Source organism: Solea senegalensis, linkage group LG17 (genome assembly GCF_019176455.1).
Source record: "Solea senegalensis isolate Sse05_10M linkage group LG17, IFAPA_SoseM_1, whole genome shotgun sequence".
In the NCBI taxonomy this organism is placed as follows: Eukaryota; Metazoa; Chordata; class Actinopteri; order Pleuronectiformes; family Soleidae; genus Solea; species Solea senegalensis.
Genome location: NC_058037.1, coordinates 5,228,336 through 5,246,639, shown reverse-complemented (window position 1 = coordinate 5,246,639; position 18,304 = coordinate 5,228,336). Strand labels below are relative to the sequence as shown.

At 40.8% G+C, this 18,304-nt stretch overlaps 1 protein-coding gene across 1 annotated transcript; it reads right to left on the bottom strand.

Moving 5' to 3' along the window:
• Positions 1–2,343: 2,343 nt before the first annotated feature.
• On the bottom strand, positions 2,344–12,319 carry gtf2a1 (general transcription factor IIA, 1). The gene is made up of 10 exons (XM_044049676.1): positions 12,138–12,319; positions 9,854–9,955; positions 9,249–9,519; positions 8,932–8,996; positions 8,327–8,402; positions 8,079–8,203; positions 7,027–7,128; positions 6,473–6,757; positions 6,025–6,114; positions 2,344–3,938 (listed from the first exon to the last, which is right to left on the bottom strand). The coding sequence occupies exons 1-10, from the start codon at positions 12,165–12,167 to the stop codon at positions 3,831–3,833; spliced, it is 1,254 nt and encodes a 417-aa protein (XP_043905611.1). The 5' UTR covers positions 12,168–12,319; the 3' UTR covers positions 2,344–3,830.
• Positions 12,320–18,304: the final 5,985 nt, after the last annotated feature.

Here is an 18,304-nt window from a genome sequence, read left to right as displayed (position 1 = left end):
TTTCTGCCAATAAAACCTTCTAAATGTGACACACGGGACCTTTAACTCACGAGTTTCACTTGTGACGTGGAACAGAACTTTTTCCCCTCCAGCACCTCTGCCCACAGGACACACTCGATTCATTATGGGACATCAAAAGACACAAGACAATGGAGGGCAGAGGAGGAATCTCCATTAGAAATGGATAGAGGCGCTCCGTTGCCATTAAGCTCCACATTTTCTGAGACTAAGTCACCTTAACATGCCACAGCCAACGAGCCTACTATGTTGCGGTGAAGCCGTGCAAACCCATGCCGCTGATTGGCAGTCATCATCAGTAAGAAGAGAGAGCCAGAGTTAAAGCTAGACATCTCCGGGGCCTCATTATGAGACTCATTCCCCGGCAGCTCAGACTCTTATGTCTGAGTGCCCGGGAGTAGCAGGAGGGCCCACTTCATCAGAAGCAGCCAGGGATACATTCTTTCACAACGAGGTCTGTTCAGGCTGAATAAGTCTTTGTCAAGTGTGATATACTGTAGACGTGACAGCTGCCCACAAATCCGTGTACAATCAATAGCGAAAAAATCTCCTGGTATTCTCTGATTTGACTATAATCCATGACAGCACCTTTATCTCATAATTACCTGCAAAGAAACACACAGGGATTGTATCAGTTTGGGTAAGAATTAGAGGAAAAGCAGGGGAAAACGCCCAAAGCCCGACAGCCGCCCAGACGCTGGATTACACAGCGAGAACAGTCGAGTTTGAAAACAGAGCAGGGAAAATTCTGGGTTTTGTGCCACTGTCAAAACAAATTAGCTCAAGGAACTTGAACATATAGGGATTAAGATACTTAATGAGCTGTAACACCGAAACACAACGCACAATAAAACATCAAAGTTAACAGTTGGAATATCTCGGGCACATGTAGTGGAAATAACAGAAATGATCATATCAACTAAAGATGTATCATAATAATAGGACCTAAAATAACCATGTTAAAAGGTCCAGTGTGTGCAAATTAGTGACACCTAATGGTGATAAAAGAGAACTGCTCTGGCTAGTTTGTCCATTTGGGCTCCTGTAGAAACATGGACTTATAAATAACACAAAAAAACAAATGTCATTCCACTTTAAGTGATTAAGCACTGGTTTACGGGTAGAATATTGAATATTTCCGCCACTAAACCACACAATATTTTTCACAATATTCCTTTGAGGACAGTTGGAGGAAATAAATGAGATGTGACTGGGTTTGCAGCAACAAATTAAACGATTGTTTTGAACATAAAATTTGCAATCAGAAAAGCTGCAATTTGACTGTTTAATGCCAGTTAAATAAATGTCGTATGTTATTGACTTAGTGGGACCTTCATTGTGACCTGATCAGTTATTGAATTGGGAGTTGTTTCAGTAAACTTATAACTTTTTAGTTGTTTATTTTATAGTTTTACTGATTTTCAATCCTATTTTTTCAATTATTTTAATTATTTATTTGATATGAATCTTTTTTGATTACCTTGCAGGCACTGTAAAGTGCTATATAAATAAACAAGGATTGATTCAGTGTTAGATTTTGTTTAACATCTTAAAAAAAACAAAAAAAACACGATAAATATGAAAATCAAGGCTCGACTCAAAAAAGACCAAAAGTAGTACAAATAATAGTAAAAAAAAAATAGTAACAAAAACCACTGAATGCCAAGATCAACAGTGCTACATAACGTCCAGTTTAAATCCGTAACGCAATGACGAGCTGCAGATTCACAACTTGTATACAAATGATTTATTCACCAGATTAAAATTAGGGTTGGGGAAAACTAAACAAAAAAATAAACCTTAAGAGACACTTTATTTGCTTTGCCAAACACAACTTAGTGCACCTTCCGAGCCTTAAAAAAAACATAAAATGACAACATATGAACAACACATTTCCTTCAGTATCAGCTGGGGCACACCGAACAATAATTTGAACGTGGCGAGAACATGTTTAATAATCCTGAAATTAATTCAATGAAATGAAGACAACATTCAAAAAATATGATAAACATAAAATGAATCATGAGATATTATTATTATTATTATTATTATTATTATTATTATTATTATTATTAGAATTACTCATGGAGAGTTGCTGGGGGAAACTACCTACCTGAAATGTTTAAAACGTGTGGCACATCTTTCCACGTCATATTATATGAGGATAATTTTTATAAAAACAAAATGGATTAAATTCTGATTTAGGAATTCGGAAATTGTAAAATAAGTTATTTTTGTCCAATTACTTGTGAAACCGTCACTGTGTTTCCCTGATGTTGACGCGGTTGCTCATAAATCACATCGCCAAGAGCATCGACACACCAGTCCAAAAACACATACTTTATTTCAAACTGCTGCAACAGGGGGGGGGGGCACTAAAAACAAACTGCAGTGAAACACACACACGCCCCGAGTTCAACTCACTTTGATAGAAAATATTCTCGTCATTAAAAATCACAAATAAAACGAAAGCACGGGAGAACATGTGGTGGACGAAGAAATCCAAAAACACAGCGGTGCGTAGTTTTGCCAACAGAACCAAAAAAGAAAAAGGAACACTTTGATTATAAGAGCACAGTTTGGTGCGGCTTTCAATCACTTTCAAAAAAATATATAGCACATCTTATGAACTTCCAGGAATAAATAGAAAAAAAAACAAGAGCAGGACACTGTGTTGCCCTTTTAAAAAAAAAAAAAAAGGAGGGGTGATTGTGAAAGAGAAAAGCGGTGGTGACACACACACACACACGTGAACGCACGCACACACACACCACCACGTGTTGACTGTCACTGTTCCTCGCTCTCTCACAGACGACTGCACAGAACAGAGAACGCTGTGGTTACTCGTCAACTTGAAACTTTCTACACGATGAAAAACTGACAGTGCAACATTTTCAGACGGCTGAGGAGAACTATTTAAAAAAAAAAAAAAGCGCAAAGATACACCAGATACACCGACAGGACAAACATTCAGAGAGTTTGTACAATTCTTAAAATTCTTCCTTCTGTTCTGTGTGTGTGTGTGAAGTTTCGAGTCAAAGACGGAATGAAGCTCCAGAGAAGTAGACGATGAAAATTAGCGTTTCTCTCTTGGACTGTGGTCTACTGTTAAATGTGGAGATAAATGCAACTTCACGCTCATTGTCTGAACCCTTAAAACATATACTTTTTTTTTTTCTTTTTCAAATGTTTAAAACAATAACAGGCTGTTAACTACATAAAAACACAACTTTGCGATCTAAGAACAAAAAAAAAAATTAGAAGCCAAAAGCTTTGATTCTGGTCGTTCTAAAAGGCAGCGTTCTCGACTGGTGGCACTAAGTTTGGACTTACAAACGAGACACGAGTCAATCCAGTCAACCGACTACAGTGCATTATGAAGGTGATTCTCATTTACGGGGCGATAATGAATCATCTCTGACCTCCTGCGACAGGGCAGGTCGCGTCGCCCTGGTCCACTACACCTGTACCATGTAAAATGCTTACTTTCCAAAAGTGATGTGAATTCTCTCGGCAAAAAGGGGAAGAGAAGCCAGGAAGAGGAAGAAAAAAGAAGAAGAAGAAGGCGGAAACGACACTCCCCATCGCAGGCTTTTTCCTTCCCCTGTAGGTTTCTCATCCGACAAGGCTCGTCGATTTTACAGTGCCCTCACAGTCCTTTGGGTTTGTCAGAGTTCTCAAAGACTCCAGAAGAAGTTTCCTGAAATGACTCCAGTCACAGGATATGGAAGGATACTTAAGTGTCTGTTAACTGGATAGAAAGGAGTTTCAGAGTTCCTGCTCCTGCTTTGTTATGTCGTTTACCTTCCACTTCACCATTCAGCATCCCCAATGGCTTTGGAGAAGACATAGTCTCTCCCGTTTAGATTCATGATCCCGTCCTTCAGGTAGAATTTCCATTTGTTCTTACTTCTGTGAATCTGAGGAGCAAAGTGAAAGACATTAATTCTGTGGGCGTCAAGGAAACCGACACTGTTTTCAACTCACACTGGACTCTAATGTCTCCGGTCCATGCACGCAGGACGCTCAGTGGGACACGAGCAGTGGTTTAAACAGACGGTGACCTGGTATTTCTTGATCGGCCTTGAATTAGCAACAACCTGCATGTTGACTAGGGTTGTGAAGCGTTCACGTACGTAAAGAAAACATTTAAGTGTTCTTAGAGTCACGACAATGAATGATCATGATTATCACAGAAAAGAAATGACCTCAAGGTTAATGAGCGGTGAATGTTTTGTCATGTGATGCACATGATAAACAGGGTTCCCACACCTTGGTTGACATCAAATTCAAGGACTTTAAGGACTTTCCAGGTCCAATTCCCTCAAATTCCAGGGCCGAATGTGCCGACACAGCTTAAGATGCGAGGGCAACTTGTACGAGCCGATTCACCCATGGCGTCCACTTTTATTGATTTGCAGCACGGACAAGACTTGTCCTTGAGACCTTGGGCAAGACAGTCTTTGTCATTTTCTTTGTTGAGCCAGAGATCTTGGAATATTCATCATGTCATTTGCTCTCCCTTGCTTAGCGTTGCTCGCTCATTGTTCTGCACAGAATCTCATGTCAATGGCAGAGAGACACAGTGGACAGCGTCTTCAACACTGCTAGTAATTACGACTCCACGTTTGCGCTGCGAAACAGTAGGTGGCGTCCTAACAAGGGAGACATTTACCTAAATATCAACTTCTTCTTTCTTGCTCAAAATTCAAGCACTTTCAATGACCTATGTCTAATTAAGATGATTTTCAAAAACTTTCAAGGGATTTTTTTTTCCACATTCATAAACGTTTAAGGATTTCAAGGACCAGTGGGAACCCTGGATAAAACAATGATGTCAAAAATGAGTCGTGTTGCTGAGCATTTTGAAACAATAGAGGGCAAATTCGATGATGATGGAACAACACAGTTTAGGTCGTAGTAGGGAAACACTGTCAAAGTGTGTCACAAGAGTGAGGGTTGTTACATTTAACAGTGGTGTCACACGTTTATTAACCTGGTTAGAAAATGTCCACAATGTGACATCTGGGAGATCTTATTTCTAACAGCCGCCTATGAAGGAATGAATGAAGGAATGTATCGGAGGCAAAAATAAGCCTTCAACCTATTTCTATTGAGTATATTGTGTGAAAAGGAAATGTGTTTTGGAAATGACTTAACTCATCTAAGGACAAATTCTGCTATTACTCTAACAGCTAATTTATTTATTAGCAATCACTTTCTCACAAGGGCTGCAACTGAAATACACGTTCAGAGTCTACTACTACTTTAATCAAAAGAACAAAACAGAAGGCGGCATTACTATTACAAGTAATAAGTACAAGGCTATGTATCATGGCTTAATCACAACTAATGTAATGATATTATAAATATGAACTACACTGGAGTGTGACAAATCAAGCCCGTCTCCTCAAGGAGGTGCGAGGACAACGAACGACGACACTGAACGCGACACAACAGACAACAATGGCGGACATCCAGCATCTCTTTTCTTCTGTTTTGTGGAAGAGTTCCATTTAAAATGTCCTCAAGTTGCATGGGATATTCACACCCGTCACAAAGGACTTATGACCATACCGTACCATTTTACTCTGGTACCCCAAACTACTTCTACTGTGCTACTGTGGCATCTAGAGCCGCAACTAACGATTATTTTCATAACCGATTAATCTGTTGATTATTTTCTCAAACCGAGTAATCGTTTGGTCCAGAAAATGTCAGAAAATGTTAAAAAACGTTGATCAGTGTCTGTCAAAGCTGGAAACGATGATGTTCTTGAACGTCTTGTTTTGTCCACAAAGCAAAATGAATCACTTATAATGATTTCTTTGTGATATGGAGCAAAGGAATGAAGAAAATGTTCACATTTAAGAAGCTAAAATGATCAGAAATCATGTTTTAATCATGAAAAAAAACCTTTAAATCGATTAAACGGCGATCAAAATAGTAATCGTTTCGGCTCTAATGGTATCGTTGGGCGCGACGCGACTTCGGGTCATTTCTTACCTTGTCATACTGGCACACAACTACATTCTCTGTATCAAACAGCTCCTGGTCCTCCTCATCACTGACATCGTCTCCACTGTTCAATGGCTCCTGACAGAGACAAAAAAAAAAGGTGAGGGCTTGGTTATTGACTGCTCAGTGAACATACGCTCACTTCACACTCCTGCACACCTGAGTGACACGTAAACAGAGAGGGACACTTTTATCCTGAGATGTGCCTGCCTGCTGAGAGCCATGTGTCTGTTGCTAGAAAGACACACGGCTTAAGTGGAAACTACCAGTGCTACACAGAGTTCTGTCCACCTGCTCAGGACGGTATAAGATTCATGGGTTTTTTGCGACGGTCTCCCGGCCCACTGCCACAGCAGGATTTCCCCAGGATCATTAATATGAACGATGATGGGTGAAACACCGCACGTCATACAGGATGTGAAAGATTTCCTCTCACCTCCTCCACCTGCCCGTCCTCTCCCCCGTCCTTGTCCTTCTCCTCCTCCTCGTCTTCATCGTACTCCTCCTCCTCGTCCTCGTCTTCATCCGAGGAGGTGTCTCCGGTCCCGTCCACCTGCAGCATCATGGGAGGCTGCTGTGCTTGAGGCTGGGCTTGCTGCTGGGCCTGGGCCTGCTGAGGGCCCTGCGCCGCAGCCGCACCCTGGGCCTGTTGAACCTGCTGCACCAGAGCCGCGGTTGTTGCCTGACCGGGTTGTGGCGCAGTAGCCGCTGCCTGCATCACCTACCCGGGAGGGGGGAAAAAGGGGGACGCAGAAAGAAAACACGGTTGATATGACAACGTGACGATACAGCTTGCTGTAGGTTTCCAGTCTGCTTCATCCGTGCTGACTACAGGGGAAAAAACTCTCCCATCTTTAATATGGCGAGATTAAAACTGCCATAAAAATATAGTGGAAGCGGCACAGTGCGCTACAGAAAAACATACAAGCAGCAGAAACTTCCCGATAAGGACAATATAATCATTTATGAAGGAACAGGAGAAGTGCTGACCTGTGTATTGCCTTGGAGTTTGTTTGAAGCCAAGACGATCTGCTGTGGCTGAATGATGACTCCTGTTTGCTGGGGCAGGCCTCCCTGCAGAGGAGTCAGGACCTGGACACAAGACAAAGCCCTCGTTTTACACAGGCTCTGAGATTCGCGTTCATTAGTGCAATTTCACAAATGCTAAATCTCAACTGTTTTTGTTGCAAAGCGCACAGTAGTGACTGTGTTGTATCACATTCCAGTTGACTTTTAACTGATTTATTTGGACTCGTGTACAGTAGGGTCATGCTAAATTGCACTTTAGGGAAAAGATGTGAGCAGACAGTCTTCCTGATTTCCCAGAACCACTTTGTGTTTTTCATGGCTTTTCTTTCACCATGTTTCCAAAATTCTTGTGCCGCTCCGATGCCAGAGGAACCACAGCTACGCTGCTGCACAGCTCCATCTAACCTCATGTGTCAAGAACAGACTTGTGGACTGATTAGACAGAGAATTACAATTATTATGCACACAGCAACCACACTAGTAAAACAGATAATTGGTTTAATACTGTTGGGTATTTTTTTACTTAGTCAAACTTACGGAAAATTACTGAAACAACAAACAGCGGGATATATATATATATATATATATATATATATATATATAATGTAGTGTATATATATATATATACATATACATACATATACACACACATATATATACATATATACACATATATACATATACATATATACATATATACATATACATATATACACACATATACATACATATACATATATACATATACATATATATATATATACACACATATACATACACATATACACATACATACATACATACATATATATACATACACACACACACACACACTGTGTATACATTGATTGTTTGCTTTTCAATGACAAAATAACCTGCATCTTTGATTCGTTAATAAAAAATACCATTTGAGAAAGTAGCCATTGAGAGGTTTTTACACACTTTTTATAATTTTATGAACAAACCTACTAGTTTTTGGAGATTTTCTCTCCTTTGACCAAGTCTAGACGTACCTGTTGGATGACAGGTGCCTGCACACCACCGGGCTGCATCTGCTGCTGCACGAGGATGGGCTGCTGGGGCTGGTGGATGAGGTACTGAGTTCCATTGGGGCCGCGGAGCACCTGCAGGATCTGACCTGAGAAACAACGAGGCAGATGAGAGATGAGTGAATGGATCATTAGAGAAATCCTTCAAGTGTATGATTGAGGATAAAGATTATTCAAAAGAATATGCTTGTGGGAGTTTTTGTTTTTTCTACCTTGGCTGGTGATGAGCTGTTGGTATGGAGCACAACCTGTGGGCAAAGCAAGTGTTGCTGCAGTAGCTGCTGCACTCTAGAGGACAAAAGGAGAAGACGCATACAATACATGATGACAAACTTTTAGTCATCGCTGAGACAAATTAAAATAAAGATTAAAATGTACTATAGGTATAGCAGATGCACACACAGTATGACCTTAATGTTAAAATGCGAATACTCACACCCCCTTCGGCAGATGTGATGAAAGCTACATTTTTACTTTCATTCAATTTGTCTTAATAGTTAAACAATATGCAAAGGCAAAAAAGTGTGAGTTTAAAAGTGTTGTTTGTAATTTTAGAGGAAAAGCATGGTTGACGTTATGACATTATGAGCATTTGCTGTCTTTATTTCCTGCTATGCATGCTTGTGTATAATGACCAAAAAAAATAAATAAATAAAAGAGGTCACCCCGGCTTTGCGAGTAGCTCAACTGAATCTAGTTAAATCCTGCCAAGGTCTTACACTATTTTTGACACTATACAGAAGCACTTTTTGTTTAGTGGCCCCCAACGTTTTTCCTTCAATTTCATGTTTAATTTATCAGCACATAATTCACTTACCATCCCCGTTGCACTCATGTGCTGCAGGATCTTGGAATCCTGAACAATGACTTGCTGCTGGGGAGCTGTGGAGAGAAATTAGTTATTTAAAACCACAACATTCTAAAATATATGTACCAATTACAGTCAGTCCTAAAAAGTTCACAAATAAAATGTGTAAATGTGTATTTCGTTAAGACATCTGGTGTACTACTAGCTCATGACATCAAATTCTTTCTAGCCAAAGGTGGATAGATAGTTTAAACCTGTTTAATATCATATTTTACAAGTAAATTGATTTGTTGAATGCATTTGTTGCTACTGAGGTGCTGACGTACCTTGCTGCTGCTGTGGGGGCAGGATGACTTGTTGCGCCTGTGCTGGCTGAGTCACCTGCTGGACTTGTTGGACCTGCTGAACCTGCTGAACTTGCTGATGGTGCTGGTGTTGGTGCTGCTGTTGCTGTTGTTGTTGGTGCTGCTGCTGCTGCTGCTGCTGCTGTTGTTGTTGCTGCTGCTGCTGCTGCTGTTGGGCAGCCTGCAACGCTGCCTGCTCTTCAGTATGGAAGCCCTCCACCGCCTTGGACTGCAACAGTTTATTCTCCCACAGCTGCAACAACAGAGGGGCATCATTTGTAAGGATGTGTTTAACTGCAACTGAGAGTTGGGAAAATTAATAACAACAACATTCAGAGCTAGTTTTGCATTACTGTGTTAACACAGCCTTCCCAACTTAAAATAGATTTGTGGATACCACATTAATATACAGAGAAATCTATCCATCCTGGTTACTGGATGATTTCAGGCAAATACTTTCTGGGTGAAGCTTGAAACGACATCATTCTGAAGCAGAATATTAAAACACACCGCACGATACTTCTGCCCAAAATATTATTCCATCTAAGGAGGCTGTGCATAGAAACAACGGTGCAGAGGGTAGTTACCGTTTTCAGCTCCAACAGCACTTGCTCATCCACTCCCTCATCCAGGAACAGCTCTCGCACCTCGTTGATCACATCCTCAATCACAGATTTGTATAGTTTAGGCTGAGAAGAGGAGGAGACAACATGGTCATTATGTCATAGTTTGCCAACAGAGACAAAAAGAGTTAAATCAAACATTACAGCAGTGCCATAATACAAAAAAATAATCATGTCACATAACATTCAACTTTGTTGTGACAAATATACATTATATTGTGTCAAGTGGGATTATCTGGTGTATAGGTCAACTCGAAAACTAGTCCACTGCAACATAATCCCTGGCACAAACACATGCTGGCCACTTTATTAGGTCCCCCTGTTCAACTGCTTGTTATCACACCTGCCACATGGGAGAAACTCTCGTGTTTCAGCACTAAGACAAGCTGTTGACTTTCAAACCGAGCATCAGAACAGCGCAAAGGTGGATTAAGTGACCCTGAACGTGGCGCGGTTGTGGGTTGGTTGAATCTCAGTACCTGCTCATCTAGTAGGATTTTCACACACAATCCGGGGTTTAAACATTAAGATTATTACGAAAATATCCAGTGAAAATGCCTGGTTGGTGCCAGAGGTCAGAAAATGGCCCGAGTGGGGTTGAGATACTAGAAAAGCAACAGTAATTCACCTTAACTACTCTTAACTTCACAAACTATGTATGCAGACGACCATTGTTCAACACACGTCAAACCTTGAAATGGATTAGCTACTGCAGCAAAACACTTTATTAGGTGTCCCCTGTACCTAATAAAGTGACCTGTGACTGTACGTCAAAATACATTCAACTTTGCCCTGATAAATATGCATTGGTTTGTATAACAAAGTATTATCTGGTGCACAGCTGTACTCTTCAACTAGTTCACTGCAAAAATAATCCCTGGGATTTAGGTTTATATACTCAGTTTTGCATGTTTTCCTACACTAATCCACAGGACCCAGACATACATGTTTGTCACGACAAGCGACAACAGCACGTCCGTTCCTCTCGGGACACGGTGACGTACAAAAGATGCATACATTTACAACGTATGTATAATAATACAACATAAAGGGTTGCATTTCGTCGCCACAGGAAAGCAGTAACGTGTAAACCAGGAGACAAGGCAAGGCACACAAACACACAGGCCACTACGCCGCCTGAGCTGCACTGTCCGCCCGCGTCCGCAGCACGGACCTCGGTCTCTGCTTCCCTCCCCCTCGGCCTGTCGCTTCTCCACTATTTAAGGCACAGTCTGGTGTTTATATGTAGAGCCGGTGACGTAGCGTCGAGAAGCACCTTCCCATCCCGGGCAGTCTATATTAGAGAGCCAATATGGCGGTATAAAACCAGGCAGCGGAAAGGAGGAGGGCCAGAAGCGGAGAGACGGGAGACGTGGAAGCCATTTTACGGAGCGGCAACCTCCGCGCTCGACAACCACGTCTTGTGAACACCGTGTAGCGGAATGTGGAGGACATTTTCGGCGTATTTTCTTATGACTGTTTAGGTTTTTTTTTAAGCAGTATGGTCGTGTCGACGGGGAGCAAGAGAAATTTGACATGAGATGGGTAGAAGTGGTGTTTTTGGGGACGGCTAGCGTGTCGTCTGGGCGTGGAATGGTGGACAATGATGAGGCACTTGACTGAGCATTGACGACTTTCTACTACGGATACTTAATTTTTCAAATCGTACGCTAAAGTCATTCGCAGTGGATGATTGGAAGGTGCTTTGAGTACATCAGTATGTTAGTCAATTCTGTTCAAATCAACTATTTTAGCATACGTTAAGCACTGGTCCTTTGATCTCATAGTATGAGAAAAAGCAGTACCCACAACTACAATAAAGCACAACATTAAAGACTGACAAAGATCCACGTTTAGCCTTCATGTTTAAGTTCGTTCTGACACTGTATCATCAACCATTTCATTAAAAATCAAACCTGACAAACATATGGCACTTACAACTTCCATAAATACAACTTAAATGTTTTCTTTTTTTTAAACCAACACACCATTAAACTCATGTTCTTAATTATTAAAATAATATTGTTTTTCTTACGTTGTCCGTTGCTTCTACTAATTGTAGTATCAGTAGGAAAATGTTAGAAAAACTGATTAAAATGGCCGATTGAATGAAATACTTTTTATTTGAAAATTAAGTGTTCTTCTTAAGATTCATTTCACTGCAATAAATAAAACCAGTCTGTCGACAGCTTTCCAACAACTTTACCCCCATTTCCCCCGCTGACAATCCCGAGAGATTGATCCTTACCACTGGGTTCGAGTTAGCCGAGCTCGCCATTATACGCGTAGTGTAAGAACCACACGGAAATAGGGCGAGAAATAAAGCCAAAAAATTACGAAAAACGAACTAAAACAACTGGGAAAGATATTGCGAAACAGCCGGCATCACTTTTGTAAATAAAACACAGTTTCAGCGGTCTTATTTACAATCCCGGGCTGCGACTCCCCAGCCGTCCTCCTTCCGTCGTTGTTCTGCTTTATATACTGAGCGATGGAGCTGCGAGTGCGCGAGACATAGGGCAGGGTCAAACTGCACATAACGCGAGATTTCGTGCGGGGGAAGATGACTCATCATTACAGGTGGTGCCGGGAAATGCAGTTTAAACGGCGTTAGTCGGTGAATAAAAGTACATACTGTATAACGCATTTGACTCATAATGTGATGGTAGATATGGCGTCTGTAGTTTTAGGACCAGCTAATGCTGGACCAGCGGAGTACTAATAAATAGGAGATCAAAGGAATGCCTTTGATCTGCCCCACTCACGTCATTCTCTCTAAGAGAAAATGCAGGAAGAACCGTCAAATTATGATAACATATCAATAATAATGCTATTAATAATAATGCTAACAGCTAACACTATATAGATGGAAATGCTGACTCACTTAAGAGCAATCTAAAATAATATAACTCATTACAAATATATTATAAAGTTAGAATTAAAGTAAAATAAGTAAAGATTAAACATGAAATGTGTTTATTTTTGGTTTTTATACATGACTTAAGATATTGTATGTATATATAGTTTTTAAAATAAAACTACATGTGTATTCCCCCAGAAACTTACTAATACTTGTTGCGTTTGATGTGATGTTTTATCTGCCTTGAATGTCTTTGATCTGCCCTCTGAATTTATTTTCTATAGGGAGGGGGGGGAAATGCAGAAAAAGTAAAATATTTCAAAAAAGAATAAAAAGCAGAGCAAGGCAAACATTTTTGATGTAGGAGATAGTTACCATGAAAAAAAGGTGGATAATAATAGAATTTAAAAAAATAAAGCAAAACAGGAGCACTTCAGTTGGAAATGCTGACTCGGCATTCTCTTACTGTAAGTTGAAAATAAATAAAAAATAGAGAAAGATTTATCTATTTATTTTCCACAATTTAACTGATTAAAATCTACCAGGACCACCTCTAAACTTGTGTATTAATTCATTCAGTCATTCACTCGGCCAATCGTGTGTCAGCAGCAGCGTGCACATAGAGGTCGGGAGCTTCAATTAACTGCAACATCAATCACAATATAATGTCAGGGACTTTGACTCCGGAATGACTGTTGGCGGCAAATTGGCTTGATTGATTGTATCGGGAGAAAATGCAGAGTGAGTATTTCCTTGAAAAAGGCCCAACTCAAGTGTCAACTACAGCTGGAAACATGCAGCTGAAGGGACTAAAGCTCCAAGAAAGAACGCTCTTGATTAAAGTCAACGTTTTTCAGCTTTCCTAGACCACACTGACCAAGATACCCAGACAAGGTTTACTGAGGGAATGCCTTGTTGGTTATGTGGAGCTGCCACATCAGACAAAGTACTGTGAAATGGAATTTTTTTTTCTCTTTTTCAAAAGGACCGCGGCAGAGCAAATGACTCGTATGACACAGACATTCTTCACCAGCCAGGAGGAAATGTAGATCCAAACCAGCTGCGAGTAACATCAGACACCTCGGAGAAGAGAGGCAGGTCCAGCTATCACACTGGAGTTTAGTCTCCACTTTAATCTGCTCCATGAAGGATAAAAATGAAATAGCCGCTGATTGGAGTTTATTCAGAACAAACATGTGGAAACATGTTGTTAAAAAGAGAGAATGGTGAGTGTGGTTGGAGCTTTACATGTCAGTTTCCACAGTGGTCACACTCACCAACGTCGGACAGCTGACGACTGGAAACACGTTTCCCGATCTGACGAGTCTGGATTTCTGCTGAGGCTGCAAATGACGAGAGTCACAATTAGGCATGAGCTGCATGAATCAATGAAACTTAAAGCTGTCTGATGCTGGTTTAGGTGGGGAATGTTTCCTGACCACACTCTGAGCTCCTCCTTCACCAATCAGTCATGGCTTTAATGCCACAGACTGAGGAGTGAATGGAAACCGTGTTCATCCCTTTATGGCCACAGTTGTTTTCTAATGGCTACTTCCAGGTTTCTTGGTTTCACTGTGACTTTGGAACGTGCAGAGCAGGAACACTGGCAGCTGACAAATCTGCAAGAATGATGGGATATTAACATGTCAACATGGAGCAGAACCTCATTGGATTTCCAGACCGTGACACAGAGAACGGAGGCTGATTTAAGAGCGCAGAGAGGAATGACCCAGAATTACTTTAGTGCATATGTACATGTAGACACTGAGTTTGTCTGTTCTCCTGTTTTGTGCCTGGGTTTTCTCCAGGTTAACACAAAAAAAGAAGGAAGATATTTCTCGACTTGTAGGAAACTGGGGTTGGGAAGCACAATTTTTCATTTTTCTTTGTAATACTATTCTAGTTCTCCAAAGCTAAATGCAAATCGGTGAAGTATTCCTTTAATTGCACACTCTAAGTTCCCCGTCTGGTTAATAAAGGAGCTTTCATGGCAATCTAAAGAAGTTTCCAAACCAAATACTGTATTTGAATTCTTTTCACAATAAATGCTCACAATTCCATTGTAGTGCGTTGTGTTCATATTGTGTAGTACCAACATTCTGCCACTAGAGTGTGATCACACTACATCCCAGAACTCGAGAAACACACACTGGTTTGCACAGCTATTCTTTTTAGGACACTGCGTTCATTTAAACAATGCCTTAATCCCAACCATAATTCAAATCTGAGCCCCTTAACTTTAGAAATTAGATTCTACCTCATTAGGACCAGGTTTTGGCATCCACGAGGACTATTAGTCCTGATAAAGACAGTGTTCGGGACAGAGAAAGTCCCAAAGAGGCGACAAATACAAGCACACGCACACACACAAAAATCAATACTTTGTGTGGCATGCAACTATTTTACATGTAATTTAACAGGAGGGAATTGAAGTGAATATTTGGACGAGTCACGGGTCTTGTCTGCTTAATCAAAGACACACCTGCACTCGGCTACCAGGGGAAATTTCCCAAAACAATAAAGCTTTGCAATAAATGAGAACTGACAAGAGAAACGTTACCTCCACTTCTGTCTCCATGGAAACTTGCCTCGCTGGTCATCCTGTGGATATGGATGCTATAGAGTGGGGCACACATCACACCCTCTGTGCATCAGCTCACAGAGTGTGTGATGTGTGCGCCTCCTTTATGGTGAAATGTCACAACAGTTAATACAGACATATTTATTTGAACTGCGGTGAAAGTAAAGACCTCTCTGAGACTGACCACAGTGTGCTTTTCATCCTCTTGTGTCATGTCATTTAAAAAAAAGTCGTGTGGAAACGACTCCTGTCTGGCAGATTGCTTGTCAAGCTATGAGATGTGATGAAACATAAATCAGTGTTATGTTACCTTTGAGTCTCTCTCTCTGTGTTAGTGAGTAGTAAGATGCCCTCTAAAGATCTACAGAAGGCACACTTTTCTCCCCCCCCTCCGCTCCTCCACCCCTTCTTTGCTGTAGTTGCATAGCAACAGAGGAGCTGCTATGGCTCCAGTTGTGTTGATGGTGAGAGCGCGCTGCACGGGGAGGCACTGGCTCGAGATTAAGCCTGTCTCAGCTTCAATTATGAATGGGCTTCCACTGCCACGCGGCTCCAAAATGGCACCACTTGGATTAATAAGATGCTGAGGAACTCTTTTGGTTGCACTTAAATCTTTTCCGTCTTTCCCCCGGAGGAGGAGTGCTGAGTTTGACTTTAATCAGAAGTATTGAACTTAAATGATTAGAGGAGGTAAATGAATAATTAACTGGCAGAACAGGCATGGTTATGATAAGACCCATGTTGATGGAAATATGCAAGGTTAATTATTCGGGTCAGTCTCAAGAGCAAATTAAAGTCTGTGGTCTCACAATGTTGCCACTTCACCAGTAACAGGGCGTTGAAGTGTGGTAAAGGAATTATACACTTTATTATATTTGACGTAATATACTGCTTTTGTTAAGCCATAACCACTAATGCTGGCACAGATACAAATGCTGCTTTTCTACCAATGACTTTGGCTTTAGTATTTGTTTCACTCTTTGTTGATTGTTTGGTACATTCTAACAGGTTAGGGTATGACTGAAAACATAGAAGTTTAAAAAAGTGAATTTTACTGCTCAAAAAAACCCCAATCATCCAGCAGTTTGACAGGATAAATGCTTCTTGTCCCCGTCCGTCCCTGCGCTGCTGCTGCTGCTGCTGTCAGCCTTTAGGCATAAGCGAACTAAGCGATTGCTTGTAGTGTGTGGAGAGAAAAAAACAAGAGTGACACTGGTTTGGTGTAAATAAATAACTCAACTATTCTAGGCGACTATCCAAAACCCCCCCAAAACTTAATTACCAAGAGACTGATTTATTTAGATCAAAAACAAACAATTCAGTAAACAGCAATGTCTAAGCGTGTAATCTAAACGCTTAGTCTAAGCGTGTAATCTAAACGTTTAGTCTAAGTGTGTAATCTAAACGCTTAGTCTAAGCGTGTAGTCTAAACCCGTAGTCTAAACGCGCAGTGTAAGCGTATAGTCTAAGTGTGTAGTCTAAACGCGTAGTCTAAGCGTGTAGTCTAAAGGTATAGTCTAAATGTGTAGTCTAAACGCGTAGTCTAAGTGTGTAGTCTCTACACGCAGTCTAAGCGTGTAGTCTTAAGTATGTAGTCTAAGCGTGTAGTCTAAATGCGTAGTCTAAGTGTGTAATCTAAACGTGTAGTCTAAACGCATTGTCTAAGTGTGCAGTCTAAACGCATTGTCTAAGCGTGTAGTCTTAAGTGTGTAGTCTAAGCATGTAGTCTAAATGCGTAGTCTAAGTGTGTAATCTAAACGTGTAGTCTAAACGCATTGTCTAGTGTAGTCTTGTAGTCTTAAGTAAGCATGTAGTCTAAATGCGTAGTCTAAGTGTGTAATCTAAATGTGTAGTCTAAACGCATTGTCTAAGTATGTAGTCTAAACGCATTGTCTAAGTGTGTAGTCTAAACACATTGTCTAAGCGTGTAGTCTATGTAGTCTAAATGCGTAGGCTAAACGTGCAGTCTATGTAGTCTAAACGTGCAGTCTATGTAGTTTAAACATGTAGTCTAAACGTGTAAAACGTGCAGTCTATGTAGTCTAAACGTGCAGTCTATGTAGTCTAAACGTGTAAAACATGTGGTCTTTGTAGTCTAAATGTATAGTCTAAACGAGTAGTCTAAGTGTGTAGTCTAAGCGTGTAGTCTATGTAGTCTAAGCGTGTAATCTAAGTGTGTAGTTTAAACGCGTAGTTTAAGCATGTAGTCTAAGCATGTAGGTTAACCGCGTAGTTTAAGCATGTAGTCTAAACGTGTAGTCTAAGTAGTAGTAGGACTTCCCAGTTCACCCTCTCTCCATTCAAACACCAAATCCCACCAAGTGAACAGCTGACTCTACAGCTACTCATGCTGATGTAAAACCATGTGACTCTTAACCCCCGTGTGACCATTGACAAATTCAGTGACATAATGATAATTATAAATAAACAATAACATGCAAAGAGCTGTCATCTACCACTATAATAAATGCAATTTAAAGTGTCACATTGATATCAATCTTCTCTGAGGTGGTGGGAGGGGCCCCCCCAAAAAAAATCTAATTCACCTTAGGGCCGGCCCTGGCTGTTGTATCCACACAAAGGCTCCTTCAGTCAGGTCTGATAGTTCTGCTTGACAGAGACATTTTCAGATGAAGGACACGCAACATAGAAATAATGTGACATTGTTTCTGTTCACAAAGAAAATAAAAATAACAACAACAACAGAATTCACCAAAGGTTGCACACTTCTGAAAATTCTGTTGCCAAAACACTGCGAGTTTCTCTTTCACTTTGTTCTCGATATCTCACTACCTCACTTATCTTTGGTTAATTCCTTGCAGTTAAGGAATTGGTCACTCTGTGTCTCCACAGACACCAAAACAATCGTACTGAGAAACACAGAGTCACGTGGAGTGGACAGCCTCGTTTGAATCGAACAACTTACACACTGCAGCTTTAAGACTGTCAGAACAGAATAGTCAAACTAATTTTC